Source organism: Mercenaria mercenaria, chromosome 7 (assembly GCF_021730395.1).
Source record: "Mercenaria mercenaria strain notata chromosome 7, MADL_Memer_1, whole genome shotgun sequence".
In the NCBI taxonomy this organism is placed as follows: domain Eukaryota; kingdom Metazoa; phylum Mollusca; class Bivalvia; order Venerida; family Veneridae; genus Mercenaria; species Mercenaria mercenaria.
In genome coordinates this window covers 16,814,582-16,834,694 of record NC_069367.1, presented here as the reverse complement: position 1 = coordinate 16,834,694, position 20,113 = coordinate 16,814,582, and the positions used below count along the sequence as shown (strand labels likewise).

At 34.6% G+C, this 20,113-nt stretch overlaps 1 protein-coding gene across 3 annotated transcripts in view; it reads left to right on the top strand.

The window, feature by feature from the left end:
- Positions 1-20,113, top strand: part of LOC123554831 (protein Wnt-11b-2-like) — a 69,215-nt gene that overhangs the window by 43,527 nt on the left and 5,575 nt on the right. For all 3 annotated transcript variants that reach the window (XM_045345192.2, XM_045345190.2, XM_045345191.2), the window contains exons 3-4: positions 16,262-16,494; positions 19,483-19,754. In XM_045345192.2, coding sequence (XP_045201127.1) covers positions 16,262-16,494; positions 19,483-19,754 — 505 coding nt within the window. The remainder of the gene's footprint in view (positions 1-16,261; positions 16,495-19,482; positions 19,755-20,113) is intronic.

Below are 20,113 nucleotides of genomic sequence, written 5' to 3'. Positions count from 1 at the left end.
ATCTCCTCATATAAAACGCACATCCTTCCAATTTCAGAAAGTCCAGTTTCACATCAAGGAATTTTCATTTTTGGCTGATTATAACGGAATTTCGGAATTTGCGATACTGTGGTACGGCTTGTATAAATGTTCTCCAGTATATATAAGTACAAGAAGCTAATTCAGACATCCCCGACAACGCGATGTCTTGTGAAGTAGATAAGCATGCTTTTTGATTCTAATTAATTTGTTTGTATACTGCACGAAATATTAGCATCAATTTTGCTTCATTTGTAAAATTAGACAAGACAACACGATAATTCGGGGATTATCAAACCAAACGAAAATGTTTTGGCAGACGAGACTAGTGCGCGTTTTTTGTAGAAATGTATTAAATATTTTTCGTCTACACCTGCCGCGCATTCAGACTTTTTCATGTGCAGACGTTGTACAAGCCTGTATTTCAAGTAATTTTAGGTTTTAAAAATCGCCGCGTTCTTAATTATAGACTTGTTCGTAAATTTGTCAAAGCCACAGCAAGACAGTCCACATAATGATCGTAAATTACGGAAGTCAGCCATATTGCATTAAGTGAAACGATTAAACGAAAATCAAATTAAATAGGGGTGCTGTGAATTTTATGGGCTCTTCTAAATGAGTATCGCATATTTCAATTTGACGTGCGCATGCCTTGCATAGAAATCGCACTTAAGTACCAAGGCAGAGTTTAAATTATATATAAGTATATATATATATATATATATATATGAGCTGTGCCATGAGAAAACCAACATAGTGGGTTTGCGACCAGCATGGATCCAGACCAGCCTGCGCATCCGCGCAGTTCGCTAACAGTTTCTTCAATTCCAATAGGCTTTTAAAGCGAACAGCATGGATCCTGACCAGACTGTGCAGATGCGCAGTCTGGTCAGGATCCATGCTGGTCGCAAAACCCACTATGTTGGTTTTCTCATGGCGCGGCTCATATAATAGAATGTGTTTTAAACGTGTGCATGGGTTAAAAGAACGTTAAAAGATGCGCTTTCGATCAAAATTCCATTATCAAATGTTGAATTAAAAAGTAATTTCAAACTTATCATAATTATTGATCATGTAAGTTACATTGTATTTAATTAGCACGGCATAAGCTTTATGGAAGTAGTAAGTTCAACACTGTTTTAACGTTCGCTGTGCAGTTAAAACCAGGAATCTCCAGTACACAAATTATCTTTTAGTGGCACTACTTGTGTTTTCCCCGTTTTATCTTTAAATGTATTTTAATTTTTAAATTGAATCATTGATGTCGACTTATCGAGTTTCTAATGTATGTTGGAAGTAGGTCTTGAGCTGGCACGAGTAATTAGTAAAAATACACCGAGTACAAAATATTTACGATAGAAGTCAGTTTTTTTGTGATTACACATTGTTATATCATATAAAACTTGAAGAAAAAGTGAAAACGTTCCAAGAAATTCTAAAATCTGTTCGACTGGAAATCCAAGCTGTTGATTTATGTAAATATTTAGCGATACGGGTGCCTGTTTAAGCAATTACTGTTCTCAGTTTTTATTAGACACGCGAGAATTATCGTCGCTGATGTTGTTTTGATGTTACTTTTTCCACTTCCGGTTGCTTAGTCACAGCATTGTGTGAAGTTTTAAAGACAGACTTTTATTAAAAATGGTAAAACTGAAACGAAGATCGTAAAACGCGTTGTTATATCAGTTTTTCTCTCATAGAGTTTTCTTCTTCAAATCTGTGCATGGATATCAGTCTGAATGAAGAGCAAAAAAATTATTTGAACACTATTACATAAACTTTGGTGTATGGGAACCTGTTGTCCGGTGCAGTCTAGACATTTAAATCAGTGTTGCATACAGTACACCGAGAGCCAAGTTTAGAAAAAAAAACACCAATTAGATCTGTCGGCATTTTGGAGAGTAAATATTACCCCTGTAACACGGCCTTTTTGTACGAAATTAAGACCTTTTTTACAAATTTTAAGTCGAAAGGGGCCATAGCCCCACCGAAAACTTTGTCTACCACCTGTCTACCAAAATAAATTCAATCCATTTATCCTTTCAACAACAGTCAAATGGATATCGACATTTTGCAGAATTTTGAATAAAAAAGGAGCATAAATGGTAAATATTAGTGGATTGTAACGAATCCCCATCGACCTGGATCTTATAATCATATACATATATTCCCAGAAGAACTCTATCCACCCATCATTTCAGGAGTTATTACGGCTGCACGGGTGGACGGATGGACGGACGGACGGACGCTCCGACATTGTGACTTAACCATACCCCCCGCATAAACTTCGTAGACGGGGGTATAACAAACACCCATATTAACCCAATACCAGCACCAGTACCATGAGCAAAATTTCAATCACGTAAAGCGTTTATTTTTTACGATTTAAACAGAGAATGCCACCTTGTGCAATTATCGTCTGTTGCACCCATCATGTCAGACACAGTACAACTAAAATGACAGCTAATACCTCCGAAGGTTTGTATCATATAGAAGGTATTAAACCTATACTTATATGTATTTAGAAAGGTCTTTTAATCTCCAAACAAACAAAATAAAACCAATCATAGTGCCAACAGTGACAACAGAAAGATATAATGAAAATGTTTCCCCGGTGTCAATATTTGAACGGCACTTACAGCCAGGAGTATCCCCATATACCCAAAAGTTTAATTGCATTCTATACAATATCACCTGGTTTAGGGAGCAGTGCTAGAACTTATAAATATATTTGTCTTTAAAAACATTTTGTGCCCATATATGTACAGTGACAGAGGCTTACAATTCCTAACCATACACACTCTCAAACAAATCACTTTTGTTAAAAAAATGGCAGTGTATAAAATAAAACACAACTTGGGTATATAAATGTTACCCCTGGTAAAGCAGAAACCAGTGTACAAAATACATCATGGGAGAGGATGGGGATTACCTACATTAGTGACTGATATCTTTTTAAAATTAAAGACACTATGATTAGCTTTGTTCTATTGTTAAAGAGGTTTAAAGACGTTTTCAAAATGCATCAGTTTACATACTTTCCAATTAAAAAAAAATGATACAAATCTTTTGAACACTGTTACAAAGTAAGACTGCATTAAACCGATCGTTTCCTTAAGCAAGCCCATGTTTGACCAACTTAAATACAGAAGACTGCACTTGAACAAACATAGACAAAAACGGCCCTTACACCCTTGCACTATCTAAAACTTCCTTTTGAATTTGTAAACAAAATTAGACATATATCACCTGTTTTTGAAGCAATGTTTATCGTTCACTTAAAATACTCCTTACATAATTCTTCATTATTTCAGAAAAACAATACAATGAGGTTACTCGCCTGCGTAATATTTTTTTTTTTGGGGGGGGGGGGGGGGGGGGGGGTTCGGGGTGCGTAGCACCAATGAATATTACACGCGTCGTACAACATTCTTCTATATTTCATTCCTTAATGCAGCAGGTAGTTGAAATTGGGAAGCATTAACTTTTCGTAGCGCACTAAGTTCTTATCATGGAGGCAGCCATTTTAGTGCGTTTATGACGTCATTTACACACTACTAAATTCTTTATTTAGCAAATAACCTTTTAAATAGATTAATCTTACATGTTTCTCGAGTGTAAGATGTAAAGCATGGTATTTTCTTTCATTATAACTGGAAAAGGTAGGGAAACTATTTTACAAAAATTAGTAAATACTCTAGAGATTTAACAAATCCGCCATTTGTTTTTTGTTGCCATGAAAACAAAATGGCCGCCATTTTGATCAAACATTTAGATGCTCATAACTTTCTCATTTTTAAGCCGATTCACTTTCTTTAAGAACGAATTTACATAAGAACAACATTGTCTTTCCCTTTAAATCTAAGCCAGAAGTTCAAAGTTTATTTTGGCCTAGTGGCCATGGTTGTGGAGTTTGACTCTTTATTGTCCTGGGCTTAATATCCGATTATACCAAAACAACAGTCGCAGAGAAAACCACATTTTCCCCAGTTTTGATATCTGTTATCTAAATATCCAATTTTTAGCAAGTTCGTCATTTTCATAGTATTATCTCGTTTAATCTTTCACCTAGCTGCAGTATCGCATTGCTAATCCATTCCCATAATTTGTTTACCTTTTCAACAACTTGTCAATTCATATACTCATCAAGTGTGTTATCAGCGCATCCATCTTGTACAATAAAACACGACTACTGAAAATTACACGTCACCATCGTCACTTTTATAATATTTATGGCAGGAAGTAGGTCAGCTTTTTGACGGCATATTCGTCTTCTGAACGTCATTCTATTTTTTTACCAAGTGTGTGAATCTCTTGATTATATTTTCCTACCCGTTTGGCGAAGAAAACAATAAAATGCATGAAATACTTTTTATATCGACGCAGGTAGGAAAGTCTTAATCAAAGTGCAAAACGTATGATATACAAATACGACGTTACTTCGTTTCACATCAAGGCACCGTTTTAGTTAGTAACGATTCGCGAACAAAAAAAAAACACTCTAAAATACTCTTTTTTTACCCGTACGGTTAAAATGTTCAAGGTAAGTGTAACAGTGGCAGGAAGTAGGTCAGCTTTTTGACGGCATATTCGTCTTCTGAACGTCATTCTATTTTTTACCAAGTGTGTGAATCTCTTGATTATATTTTCCTACCCGTTTGGCGAAGAAAACAATAAAATGCATGAAATACTTTTTATCGACGCAGGTAGGAAAGTCTTAATCAAAGTGCAAAACGTATGATATACAAATACGACGTTACTTCGTTTCACATCAAGGCACCGTTTTAGTCAGTAACGATTCGCGAACAAAAAAAAAATCCCTAAATATTCTTACCTCGGTTAATGTTCAAGGTAGTCTTCGGAAAAAAAAAAACACTAAAATACTTTTTTCGTACGGTTAAAATGTTCAAGGTAAGTGTAACAGTGGCAGGAAGTAGGTCAGCCTTTTGACGGCATATTCGTCTTCTGAACGTCATTCTATTTTTTACCAAGTGTGTGAATCTCTTGATTATATTTTCCTACCCGTTTGGCGAAGAAAACAATAAAATGCATGAAATACTTTTTATCGACGCAGGTAGGAAAGTCTTAATCAAAGTGCAAAACGTATGATATACAAATACGACGTTACTTCGTTTCACATCAAGGCACCGTTTTAGTCAGTAACGATTCGCGAATAAAAAAATCTCTAAAATACTCTTTCTTTACCCGTACGGTTAAAATGTTCAAGGTAAGTGTAACAGTAGGGTTGTATAGAGCTTGTAAATAAACAAGATGCCGGCCTTTAGTAAACCAGATACATCAACTGAGTTTTACGTGAATGCACGTGAACAATTTCATTCGACCCATTCAATCAAATAATAAGTTCATACCTAGGGTTCAGTGACTTAACACGTTAATAAAGTTGGATTTTTTTGTGCATGTTCTTAATTGAAAAATAGGGAAGCAGGTTGCATGCAAACAGAAAAAGCGAATGTTTTATGTATGTTTTGTTCGTTTTGTAATGAAATAAAATTATCTTAACGTATGGTTCAGTTAAAGTCAGTATTTAATATCAAAGGTTATTGTGCTGTTGAATAATATAAACGTTGAATTTTTCATTTTTTGTTTGCAAATGCGGAAATCATAAATTTTTTCGTTAAACTGTTGTTTTTTTTCGCAGTAAGTTATCTTAAAATGCGACAGCATGTAAATTACCAGCGACTATTTTGAGTCTGGCAAATCGTATATATACGGGTTTGTACAGTCTGTTACAAAGCTAGGCGTTTCACCATATGTGCGCCTATTCGTATTTCATGAAACAGGCGATAAAGTTGTCTTTACGCTTGTTTGATGATAGATCATCCATATTCAAAACAGTAGACCTAACAAAGCCATTACTGACTTGTTGTTTCACTGCTTATTTTTCTTACCATTATATTGCATTCTTTGGCACATAAGCCAAGCGTCTAGAGTAACGCCTGGTATGCTAGCGGCTTTATGGCTTTCAACTCTTTATTTTATTGGCAAAGGTCTTATTTTATGCACACAATAAGTATATTTAATCCATCCAATCATTTTCCGCTCATCTAAAATTCGATTACCGAAGTTTTAATGCTATAGCATGATAACAGTAAATTGTTCCTGGGTTGTTGTTTTTTTAGCAAAATCGTGCATATTAATTTTCGTTTTGCAGTACTGGCCCCAGACTATTTCTCACGACGTGTTATTTTGGTAAACTTGTTATTTTGGTAAATTTGTTGTTATTTTAGTAAGCTTGTTCATAAATGTAAAACTGTAGTATATGCGGCACATAATACTTTGTCATATTGTGACAAATTTGAAAACATCATTATTGTAATATTGGATGCAAATGGTCTCATAGCAACAGAGCAATATGAGGGTCATTTTACCTAATAACCTTTCCAATTATTTAATTCCGCAGTATTTATATCACGTAATTCATTCTCTGCTAAAAATATTTTATAAAAACAGCTACAAATGTGACTGCTTGCCAAAAGTTTTGTTTTACAACATTAGATGGGTATCTCACTTTTCCTACCTTGTAAAATTTAATGAGAGTTGTCTTATCTTTATTCCTATGATAAGCATGCTGTTTCTGACATATGTAATTCCAAGAGGCCTGTCAGCACGGGATTTTCTTACCTTCGTTTGGAAAAGATAGTTTTGTTTACGTTTCTAATGTAAATGTGAAAGAATTTCATTTGTGAAATATTTCTGAATTGAGCGTAATAAAGATATAAAAGACAACACTCGTCATTAGATCAAAATGTGCACACTATTATAAAAACTAATTAGCGGTCGTGTCTGATTTCTGTGAGAGATTATCTAAGGATTGTTCATCATTAAAATAACATCTATATCTTTATAGTTTCGTGCATTTGGACTATTTCTTTATACAGGAGTACACGTTGGAGTTCATATGTTTGAAGCAGAAAATAATATTTTGTCGAATGACGTGCTACTCTAAATAAAATATTGAGTGTTGTTTACACTCTTTTTTTCAACCAATCATATGCCAGACAAATTTCAAAATTTTCCAAAATTTATTCCCGTAGAGTGTACATCTAGTCTGGCTACTGACTAGATAATAATGTTTTTTTAATCATTTCTCTTGTATATTGTGACCGATCTTTCTTGGCTCTGATTATCTCCTGTGAACAAAACACAGACAATGTACACGATATATCAGCGAGCTTTATTCAGAGACTGACCTACATATAAAGTAGAACACATTCTTTAGTTTGAATAGCCTCTACTCTATGCGCATAGACATACTCTTTAATCTTCAGTGACTAGAAGCCCTGAGTGTATCAGCATGTATTGTGATGCTTTGGACACAAATTAAAAGTTGCTAAATGCTGCACTTTCAAGATGATCAGTGAATAAACAATACATAAAATATCGTGTGGATATTTCTGCATCATTCTTGCATTGCTTCGCAAACAATTTTGTAGACTGGAACGCATAGATGATGAACCTGTTTGACTTTTTGTATTGAGCAGCTGTATGTCGGCTAAATTTCTCATACATCACTTGCAACGATGGCTTATCCATGATCATTTGCTTCATTTTACGACCATTCAGTTCATTTTATCTACCTTTGCCTCTTCCGATTTATCTGACTGCTTCACAGATTTATCATTTGGCAGTTCGGATGTCAGTCTGAAAACACTGGAATGAGGCATTACAACTGCTGGTAAGAATTTGGAACCATTATCAGAGTGTGTTCATGAGGAGAAGACATTTAAGACTTTTCTAGATAATCGGGGAAAGCGTTTGCTGAAATTAACACCTTGTTAGAACAGTGTTGATATATCTATGGGTGTAAATCTAAGTATCAAGACGTGCAAAAATGTCTTAGTTCAGCGATTTGGTATAACAGTAGAAAGCTTATTTAAACGGCCAACCCAACTGAAACTGCACAGACCAGTAAATAAAAATAAAAATGTTAAAGTTTTAATTCTAAAATGAAATAACAACTGCCTTTTGTTGCCATGCTGAAAACCATTAAAATGGCAACAAACGTCAAAGAAACATGTCACTTTTATACCGTTTGTTAAATAGTTTGAACAGATGGACTGTACAAATTATACAGTTTTATTACTACTGCCACAGGCTAACAGTAATACAGTTAGTCCGGCGGCAGTAACAGTGCATCATCTCCAATCAAACATTTTTCATTGCGCATGCGCATTCCATCGGGTGGTGAGCCGAACAATTGATTACAACAATGAAATTTGACAGATTGTGGGAAGACTGTAATTTAGATTTAATGACGTACATGATACGAATGTCCGAATGTTTTATGTCTTTTTAACGTGTTTAAGGGGGCAATTAAATCTGACCCTTTGGACGCGACCTGGGTCAAATACACACAATTTGACGAAATGAGCCGTAATTAAAGATAAAATAATACAAAGATCAAACGGAAATTTTAATGGAATTTGCAGGACAAACATATAAAAAAATTCTAATAAAATGGCTTATTTTACAACATTTTGTTTGACAAAAGGAGATTTAAAGATACCCCATGGTTGTCTTTCGCTAAAACATTACTACCAGCTCTAGTTTCACACCCTAGATATAGTCTCACACGAGAGCCCTAATCTCACATACTGGCCATAGTTTCACTTATAGTTTGGCCTAAATTCACACCCTATCCCTAATTTCACACATTAGCCCTAATCTCACACCCTAGCCCTAATCATGCACCTTACCCTAGCGCCAATGTTGCACCCTACCCCTAATATCACACCCTAGCCCTAATCTATAACACGCTAGCCCTAGTCTTACACACTCGCCCTAGTATCACAAGGCCCTGGTCTCACGCACCAACCCTAGTTTCACATGCTAGCCTTAGTCTCACATACGAACATACGTGCATTTCTTGTGCTGCAACGGCTGCATGAATGAGTTGCATTGAATTTTCAACTGAATAAACGTTTATTCGCATTGCCCTCATGGCCGTAATAACTATTATGACTGAAAGAAAAGTATCAGCTCTCATTGATAGAAATATTCGTTTTGTTATATAAGGCACCTCTGATGTTTTACGTCAATATAAAAGAGCTAGAAGAATATACATCGAAGAGAACAATCTAAATGAAATCTACAAGAATTTGAGCATGTGTTGCGAGGTGGAAATATAGACTTAAAGCCTAACAATTAACGGAATATATGAGCTTATTTAAGTGAATTTGTATATTTAAGAATTGCCTGAGACTGCACGAACCTGGTAATAAAACATGATTGCTGACATTTGAAAGTGTTATGTCTAACAATTCGCAATTATTTATTACTTGTTAATTGTTCTAAGTGCAGAGGCATATATCAGTGTGAGGTTTGTTTGAATGAAAGTATTTTTTCATGGAATTGCGTCAGGTTGAATAAATAGGAGACTTTAGTTTGCAGTAAGCACGTGCGCATGTGTTTCTATACTAACATTGATAATTGCATTGCGAATACTGCTTTCCAAAAAAGCTAAATATATAAAATAAATTAAGTTTTATACTGTATTAAAAATTATACTATGTGCTTATAGATACGTCATCGGTGCATGTCCAAACCGTAACAGTTTTCATAAATTCCATTTAACGAATCATTTTCTCTTCCTCAAGGAATATGAAGTGCTCACATATTTGATTTCTCATTGAAAACATTCCTTTTCCCAGAGGAAATAAATTTGATTTTGCCCGAAAAAACTACTTTCCTAAATGATATGTCCATAGTCGCATCATCTTAACGAGTCGTTGTAAATAACAGTATCCAACGATTAGAAACACAACATGAGAAAAAAAACAACTAGAAAATAGTAAGCACATATCGTAAATACCTGATTTTGATTCAATTCTACGAGCAAAAACCTTCATTAAATGACTACAAAGGGAAACATGTAGCGATTTACTCGGTTTTTGAGATATTTCAATGATGTGCTTGAGGTAACGAGTTTTGCACATGGTTGTTTTAGAGGAACAGAGATATTATATAAATATCAAGCAGTATCAATCTAGACTGGAGACAACGTAGCAAAGAGATAGGCATAATCTATTTAACAGATTTTCTATTTTATTCCGAGGTTCTTACGGTAAACTTCTATGTCAGACTCTAAGGATGTTCTAAATAATGTATTGTTAAGTCAGAGTATATTTGTATTTTTTAGTATCTGTTTGAATGCAATAGACATTACGTAGCGATTTTCATTGAAAGTAAAATTTTATTAAAAGTGTTGTTTGTAAATATACAATAGTATTAAGGACTCTGACAGGTCATGTGATAACGTGCTCAGTTAAGTCCATTGTTTCGAAGTGTTGCTTTTTCCAGATCCGCTATATTTGTACATGAAACAAGAAACTGTGTAAGCATTTAACTGTGTAAGCATTTTCTTTAGTTAAATAGGTAATGTAAAGACGTTGGAAAAAAGCTTTGCTGTTTCCACTGTTTTAACAATATATGAGCCGTGCCATGGGAAAACCAACATAGTGGCTTTGCGACCAGCATGGATCCAGGCCAGCCTGCGCATCCGCGCAGTCTGGTCAGGCTCCATGCTGTTCGCTTTTAAAGCCTATTGCAATTGGAGAAACTGTTAGCGAACAGCATGGATCCTGACCAGACTGCGCGGATGCGCAGGCTGGTCTGGATCCATGCTGGTCGCATACCCACTATGTTGGTTTTCCCATGGCACGGCTCATATGCATATTACAAACCTTCTACAACATCACCTCAGTTTCTGTAATTCCAAAGCAAAACGCACTTTAGCAAACTTCTATTTCATGTATGCAATTTTTCATTTTCATTTCTTATTGACTATCAACCGACGCATGTACTTTAGTCTGTCAGGGATTGGGAATTGTTAGAGTTGTCCATTTCTTCTTATATATAAAAGCTGTGTGTCATTTTTATCTAAAATATATAATTTTACCGTTCTTTTAACCGAGATACTTATTTCTAAATAAAAACAATGTCAAACGCTGGTCTTCCGTCTACTAGTAACACCTCAAATCATCGAAAAACCACTAAGAATTGTGAACAGTACTCTTATAACTCCGTAACATACTTGTTTTATTTCGAATCGTTAAAATCTTTAAAATTTACACTAGCAATGCTTTGAGTGATTGACAGAAAGCAATATTAGATTAATATGTTTTACATATGGCCTGATACAGGATTGCGAAAGAACGCATAAACAACCTAAGGCGGGCCTCTATTTCACAGAACATTTACCAAGAATGAAGATTTTCTGATTTATGCATTTATGTTCTCTTATGAACTTTCTGAAAAACTTCTGTAGCAAATGGTGCGACGTGATGATTTATCGCTATGTCAGAATTTGCTGTGCTGGATCCACTCCTCATGCTTGTTGGTGCACTTGATTGCAAGAATTTGTTGCAGACGACAACAAATAGTTTTTGAGGTGACATGCAGAACTGCGAATTCTTCTTTTTCGTCCAGGATGATTTTTGTTACAGTTGGTGCTTTTTTATTATGAAATATAAGGTCATTCAAGTTTACAATTTGTTCACTTTTCACGATTTTTCTGTTTCTTCATGTATCTTTTCCTGTAAAATAGACGAATGTGAATCTTTCGCAACTTTCTGCCCTCTGAAAAGAACAACAAGAAAAAACATGTGCTACTGAAGACGGTATCATGTTCATCTTAAACGAATAAAGACTACAGGGTGGCCAACCCACGTGACATTTCGGTATGGTACACACGGGGGAAATCGCTCGTTTCATGTAACATTTTTGTTTGTTACTTGGTGGATTTTAATTAAATAAAAAGCGTAGATGACAGAAAACTGAGTGATTTCCTCGGCACAAAACGTCTGTCATATAGTCTATACTATCTTCGAACACTCGCCCAAATTACATAGTGTACGTTACCTACACATCTGGTCCGTGAAAAACATTTGGACAATGTGTTTGAGAAAAGTGTCAAGAGTTTCTTGCAGATGTTTTATTTTTATTTTATCAAAATCTGTCAAGTAGTAAGGAAAAGGAAACTATTAGCAAATATGTTACTGAATCGAGCGATTTTGTTCGTTTGCACAATACCGAAAAGTCACGTTAGTTGTCTACCCTGTCCTTAGTGGGTACAAAATGTATAACGTTAGTTGTCTACCCTGTCCTTAGTGGGTACAAAATGTATAACGTTAGTTGTCTGCCCTGTCCTTAGTGGGTACAAAAGGTATAACGTTAGTTGTCTGCCCTGTCCTTAGTGGGTACAAAATGTATAACGTTAGTTGTCTGCCCTGTCCTTAGTGGGTACAAAATGTATAACGTTAGTTGTCTGCCCTGTCTACCCTGTCCTTAGTGGGTACCTAATGTATAACGTTAGTTGTCTACCCTGTCCTTAGTGGGTACAAAATGTATAACGTTAGTTGTCTACCCTGTCCTTAGTGGGTACCTAATGTATAACGTTAGTTGTCTACCCTGTCCTTAGTGGGTACCTAATGTATAACGTTAGTTGTCTACCCTGTCCTTAGTGGGTACAAAATGTATAACGTTAGTTGTCTGCCCTGTCCTTAGTGGGTACAAAATGTATAACGTTAGTTGTCTGCCCTGTCCTTAGTGGGTACAAAATGTATAACTTTAGTTGTCTGCCCTGTCCTTAGTGGGTACAAAATGTATAACGTTAGTTGTCTGCCCTGTCCTTAGTGGGTACAAAATGTATAACGTTAGTTGTCTACCCTGTCCTTAGTGGGTACCTAATGTATAACATATCAAAAAAATATGCTTCATTTCCGATGGGCAAAGGTAAAATGACAGCTTACGAACTACACTTAGTTATTTACCCTTGAGCCATCTGCGTCGATTATTATAACCAGTTGCATGTAACTTTTCTTTCGAAAAAAAGTTTGAATATAAAACCCCTCTGATGTATTTGTACACATCGCCTATTAGCTCGAAAGTACACTCTTAAATGATGGAATGCCTTTGATGTTTACCACTGCAGTATATTATCGTACAATATAAGTACCCTCAAATGAAACATTGTAAATCTGAATGTTTGATATTTGATCAAGGTTTAAAAAAATACAAAAATGAACAAATGGCCACCTTGCAGTAGATACAAAACAAATTGAAATTCCCACAAGTTTTATTTAATTAAAAACAAAATGTAAATAAATCGTACCACCGTGGATTTTGAAAGAAATGTTAAAATATGCAGTCGACCTTCAATTTATTATTTAACTACCTCCACGATCTACTGCTTGGTAAGTTCATAATGAATAAGATATCATATCGCCAACTCAGACCCAAAAATGGTTTTAAAACTGCAGTCACATAAAGAATCGTTAATTCAGCGCAAAAACGGCCAACTGCATGCACACAAAGAATGGTTAAAAAATGGTTAACTGCAGTCACATACAGAATCGTCAACTTGGCGCAAAAATGGTTAACTGCAGTCACATACAGAATCGTCAACTTGGCGCAAAAATGGTTAACTGCAGTCAAATAAAGAACCGTAATCTCAGCGTAAAAATTGGTTAATTGCATTCCATAACACAGCGCAAAAATGGTTTACAGAATCGTTCACTCAGCAACAAAAGGGTTAATTACAGTCACAAAAAGAAGTAGTATACCCGCTATATACCACAAGGTTGTAGGCAAGCTACTATTGAAAATGGATGTGAGTTGCACCACATAAAACAATGTCATTCAGTAACATCTAAGCAAATAACACGTACTTGGAGTAGTTTTATCTACAAACTGCTGCGGAAAAAAAGAAGAAGAAAGCTCAATAAACAGTGCAAAGAAAAACGTTGCTGTCTCATAACTTTGTTTTATGAAGAATGAACATCTGTTACACCGGCTTTAGCGACCTTCGCAGTTATATAAAAGTTTCATATAGCCTTTCAAATAACTGATTCCCTCTTATACATGTAACTTAAGTCGAGCTATATAAGAAGTAAGGCCTCTTTGAATAATAAAAAAAGACCCAGATGTGAAACATTAAATAAATAAGAATCAATGTCGAAGTTTGCAGACAATATCATACTTGGCAAAATAGCAAACAGAAGATCAACTTGTATTAATATTAAAGTGAAGAACAGTATAGAAATAAAATCTTAAGGCCTTTCAGACAAATGACAGAGCGAAATTTAGATACTCGATGGTTTCAATTTGTTGATGATTCCAAGTTAGTTTCAAAAACTGCAGGCTATCAGATAAAACTGTTGAAGTGAAGTGTCTATTTGATTATTTCGAATAAAATAAAAAATCTTTCCGAATGAAGTACTTAGCGCTGTCGCCTTCAACTCATTTATACAGCATGGGTCGCCGACACTTGCGTCTTCAACTCGCAGTCAATAATACAGCATGGGTCGCCGAGGTGTTGCGCATGCAAGATGACCCGCAAAGCGTGATTTCATGCACAGTCAAATTATATAACTGAATCGTCATTGCACCTCATTACAAGTTTCAATGGAGAGCAAATCACTGTTTTAGATTTTTTATTTTGATTATAAAACGTTATAAAGGATTAATATTTACATCTTTGAAGATATTTACACCAGATTCACGCGTTGTTTTCTTTTCCAGCGCGCTGCTATGAGGTTTGATGCTATGAGGTAATAATTGTGACGTACAAACAGTGCATAATAATAATCAATCGGATTGTGTTTGAATTCTCAATATTCCTTTTTTCCATTGATGTAACACACTAAAATGGATATAAAACAATGCAGCTAGAAGTCGGAGAGCCACATGTCTTGCAACATTCTATAAAGGTTCTTCTTTTATTTATCAAAGCAAACAAACACAAGAGAGTTTTACAATAAACATATGGTGCACCTGTGAATTTTGCATCTTGGATTTTTACTGCATACCTTTTATCACAGAAGATATGGTTTTATTGCAAAATAATGAGACTATCTGACCATTTTGCAGAGAGCATGGTCGAAGATATTTTATTACTGCAAACGAAACCACCATCGGCTGATAAGCTCAGATAAACCGCACCTTTCACTTGATATAATTTATACCACTTCTATTTCATTTTATGTTTTCCCTCTATAATACCATTTCTAAAACAAATCTGAATACTCCATTGAAACTTTCAATAAAGTTTACTTCTTAACTGACAGTTGTCAGATACTTATGGAATGGTACACACACGTTATTATGATGCCAAGAAGACGCTTGCAGTGGAACACCACTATCCCCCCCCCCCCCCCCCCCCCCCCCCCCCCCCCACACACCCTCCAACACACACTTTCCCGTCCAAGCCGCCTCAAACGGATCAATTTTAGGTACGGAAGCACTTGCATGAACTTAGCCACAGTAGCCAGGGTTAGGGTTAGGGTTGGTTACTGGGTACTCTGGCTGTTCTGGTTGCTCTTGCTAAATTCCCACACATTACGGAAGCAAGGTTATTTACTGTCCAATATTCGAACATGTTTGTCATTCGCAGTAAACGATCCAAACCGTTTCGAAAGGAAATAAAAAGGGCAGGTTAGTAACTTGCACAAATACATTATAATAGTTAGACAGTACCAATTATCTTGTAATAGGTGAAAAAATGTGAAAGAACTATTGAAGGAATGCTCTAACAAGCCCCGTCATATTAACGTTAACTGATTTTACTGTCGAGCTTTACGAGGTATCTGGAAAACTTTATGAGTAAACTATGTCCCTTCTTCTCGTTTCCAGACAAATTTAAACATAATCAAATGTGAAACTATCTTTCTATAGATCTGTTTTATCTTAAACATACAGTTTTTGTGAATTTTGTTACAGCAACTACAAAATACAGCAGTTCTATGCAGACATTGCATGATTTTTATAACCATAAATATTTCATTGCGTAAATGAGAAATAAAATGAAGAGCAATAAAATCTCCCTAACTACAACAACTCACGTAAGAGACCAATGATAGTTATCTAAAATAATTGTTTTGTCTACGTATAATCACCTCTGTTTAACAGTGTCAATATCTTTATCTGCTCTAAGATATTCCGTCATCCAAGTATTTATTGTGTCTAGATTTCTACATTAACCTAATTGATTTACCTAACTTATTTTCAAAATCGTATTTCATGCAGGTTTATTACAAATTTCAAATAATTTCGATTTCATTAGGTTCATTAGTCAATCTGAGACAATTTTGTAGTATCACCGGACGTACGATTTTGCGCATGCGCTGCTGTACGGAAAGACAAACGTACATTTTTGTCTCCCAAATTAGTTTGCTTCACATTTCTTTCTCGTTTTTAAAAAAAAAAAATATTTGTATATTTTCAGAGCATTGTATAAAAATCGTCAAAAGTCATGGTCTAACTCAAAAGACTGCAAGAAATCGTATGGTCTGTCATCAGACCAATTGAAGATTTGTCAACAACATCTTGACCTCATGAGTACCGTAGCGCTTGCTTCATATAAAGGAATTGATGCTTGTCAGAGACAATTTATGGACAGACGCTGGAATTGTTCCTCAATCACATCTGCGCCTAAACTGACAAAAGATTTAAAACGAGGTAAGTTAAAGGGCGACAACTCTTACTGGACTGAAAAGAGAAAATGCATTTTTATTAAGTATAGAAGCTTTGTTTAACTGCTTTCTTTTTACAATAAATTCAGTCACGCAAAATCGTATTTATCACTATCAAAATGTTCTAAATACTAATGTCCCATTTGCTTTTTCTGGAACAAAAGAGAAACTGAAATAAATAGAAATAAAATATGTGTCCTATATGTGTACTTATCTTCAAAAGTAAATCCAAAAGTAAATGTTCTGTTTTACCGCCTGTCGAAAGTTCAATGTTATAGTGGAGTTACAATTTAAAGAAATCTACTCTGAATGTTATCTTGTATTATACATGCTTTTGGACCACAATGGCTGATAATTCAACCGTCTGAACAAAAAAATAATAATAAAAAAACTCGTATGTTACGTTATTTGCGTAATAAATTTCCAATATGTTGATATAACTGTTAAAGAAATATTATTAATATAAGATCTGGATATTCTCTTGCTTGTGGAAATGTATACAAATATGTAGGTCTGATTATCCTTAAAAGTTTTGTTTTTTTGAAAGAGAGAAGCATGCCCTGTTATACAACCTCTCATTCATTGAGTCTATTTGATTGAATTTTAAGTACAAGTGCACCAAATATGTTAAAATGTAATATCTTTACGAAAACATAATTTTACTTTTAGTAGCACAGAAATAAATAATGGTTATGAACTTGTTTTGTTTCATTGTTTTTTGTTGTTTTTTTTTATAAGATAAATAAAAACTAAATTATTTGATAATATCTTAACTCTTTGGTGATATAATTTTGTTGAAAGGAACCCCCAAAACGATGTCTGTACTACAAAAGAATAAAAGTTTGCCTACGGTTAAACAATTTCAAATAATTACAAAGAGTTCTAGCATTCAAAAGAATTTTTATAAAGGTATCTAAGTGCGGAATCTTATAACTGTCTCACTTAAAAAGTCCCGTGCGAGTGAAGATTGCTTCTTTGCAGGTTCAGGCCCGACGGATAACTGCGGCTCAGCATCAGGTTCTCCACTTCTCTTTTTCCAGATTACCAATTAAGATAATTTTATTGCCTGGATAAAGCCTGGCTGCGCTTATATTAATCATGGTACAGACTTTAAGTAAACTTTGATGTTCAAACTTTTATGATTTATATGCAGAACGTACCGTTATGTTTTGATAATTTATTAAATATTCAATATAAAATCTGTGCGTGCCGCGATCTTGTTCTCTCTTCCAGGATTTTCAGGATGGCGAAGATAATGGGTTTTGTCCCATGACCTTTCTCTTTATGCAGTGATTTTTATTTTAAAACGTCGATAATTATTTTTAAACCAGGGGCTCTTCCCAACACAGTATCTTAGAAAATATCTTTTGAAACAGCTCAAGTTTCGTAACCGGATAATACTTAAATACTTCTATTTGTTTCAAGTACTAATTTTAACTCTTAGGCTTTTTTATCAACCCATAAGCCAATATCATCATTATATAGAATATATAATATTTTGATTTCAATACAGACCAAAATATTAACGTACATGTATGTTTCACTCTAACACGATTCGATTCCAAAATGTAAGTTTCACGGTAAAACACAAAGCATTTTGAAAAATCTAACATACATTATTACCGGAACCTTTGTCTAGATATTAAGCACACATAAGAATTTGGAGCTGTAGTTATGTTTCCTGAGTTTAAATTTGACCGCTGCCCGAAAACATGTTTATTCTATTAGTTCGTTAACGACTACATTATTCTGATTTTATCTTCATAGTCTTCATTATGGAAAACCCGTCGACCACCCGTACTTGAAACTGGGCTGAATTACGATATAAGCCATATAACTTAAGTGCTTTAATTTCATCCAATTTAACATAAATCAAAAGTTAATTACATGACCCACAAGCTTCATTTAGTAAGAGTCTTAATACTGAGATTGCCTAACGTGCATGGAATTACAGCTTGCTGCATTATCTTGTCGTAATTCTATATCATTTATCATTCAGTTTTTTCATATCTCTGTGGCGTGATTTAAATTACTTAAAATATTTTTCTTAAATAAGTATTACGTGTACAAACCCTGTGCGAATTATGTATTTCTTCGCGTTATAATCCAATGAATTTCAGTTCTCAAAATAACAAAATAAATAAAAAAGACACTCCAGACAAAGATGAACAAAAACAAAACAACATCACCCCCCCCCCCCCCTCCACACACACACACACACAAAACAACAACAACAAAAAACTCGGCTAGTTTATTTGAAATGTTTGACTTGATATATATTCAGCAATATATTTATATCGTGATTCAGTAAGAAAAACAGTTTTTATAATCTTTGTATGAAAGCTTGCTGATGCTTTTCCTGATTTTATTTTTTTCAAAACGTGTACATGCAAAACATATACGTGGTAATAACCGTCTGCTAAAAGTGTCCATAAATTTGCTCACATAACATTGATATTAATGTTTTGAGCGATTAAATTAGGCATTACACTTGATTTATACTTCAATGTTCTTATTTTGACATATGATAAAATCTCACCCCATACACGCAGCCGTAGAAATGTTAAATCGCAGCCTTATTTTTCTATTTTACCTATTCTGGAGAAATGTATTTGCACCAACCTGTACCTTTCATTCTTTTGTGTCTTTTTCTGTATAATATTGTTTGATACTCATTTAGCAAGACATCTTACTAAAGAAAAGTCCAGTCTACATCAGTCAACATTCCAATACTTTTTCTCAGGATACACCATCCTATAATTATATTTTGGGTACTTTAGTTTCGTTTAAGATTTAGAGAAAGCAAATACATGCACCTAAAAACTAATAGCCAAAACACCAGACCTAGTTTTGACTGTATCGCCTCTTTTGTGAGTTTCAAAACATGTTATATGACCTACTTTTTTTAATTACTTTACATCTTTTTAAAGTGTGTTTAACTAAAGTCATAAGATGAATATTATTTGACTTTTAGGGACACGAGAGCAAGCCTTCGTTTATGCAATCGCCTCAGCAACATTGATGCATTCAATTGCACGTGCATGCAGCGTTGGTATAACAACAAAATGCTCGTGCGGAGCGTTACCAAATGAGGCCCCAACAGGAGAATATAAATGGGGTGGATGCGGAGATGATGTGGATTATGGACTTAGATTTAGTGAACAATTTACCTCCTATCATACTTTAAAAAATTCAAAAAGAAAGAAAACTATGATGAACACTCATAATATAGCGGCTGGTAACAAGGTAAGTCACTTTCTTTCGGTAATCTCAAGACCTTTTCTGTGAATATTGAATATTTTTTGACATTTAGTCGAAAATTACACAGTTTTCAAAAATACGAAAGAAACTTCCTTTATTTGAAGCATTTAAAAATATTTCATTGTCTAACGTGTGAACAATGTTTCACAGGTCCGTCTCGGTGACTTGGACGTACGTGAAAATTGAGGGTAAAATAAAACAACGGAAAAAAACAGTTCATAAAAATAATAGTTAAGAACATCCAGACTTTAATATATTGGTTAACTATAAATGTTTATTAGTTACTCAAAAATAGAATAAAGTGACAGTTTCAAACATAACACAGACACTTTTTGCTAATCATT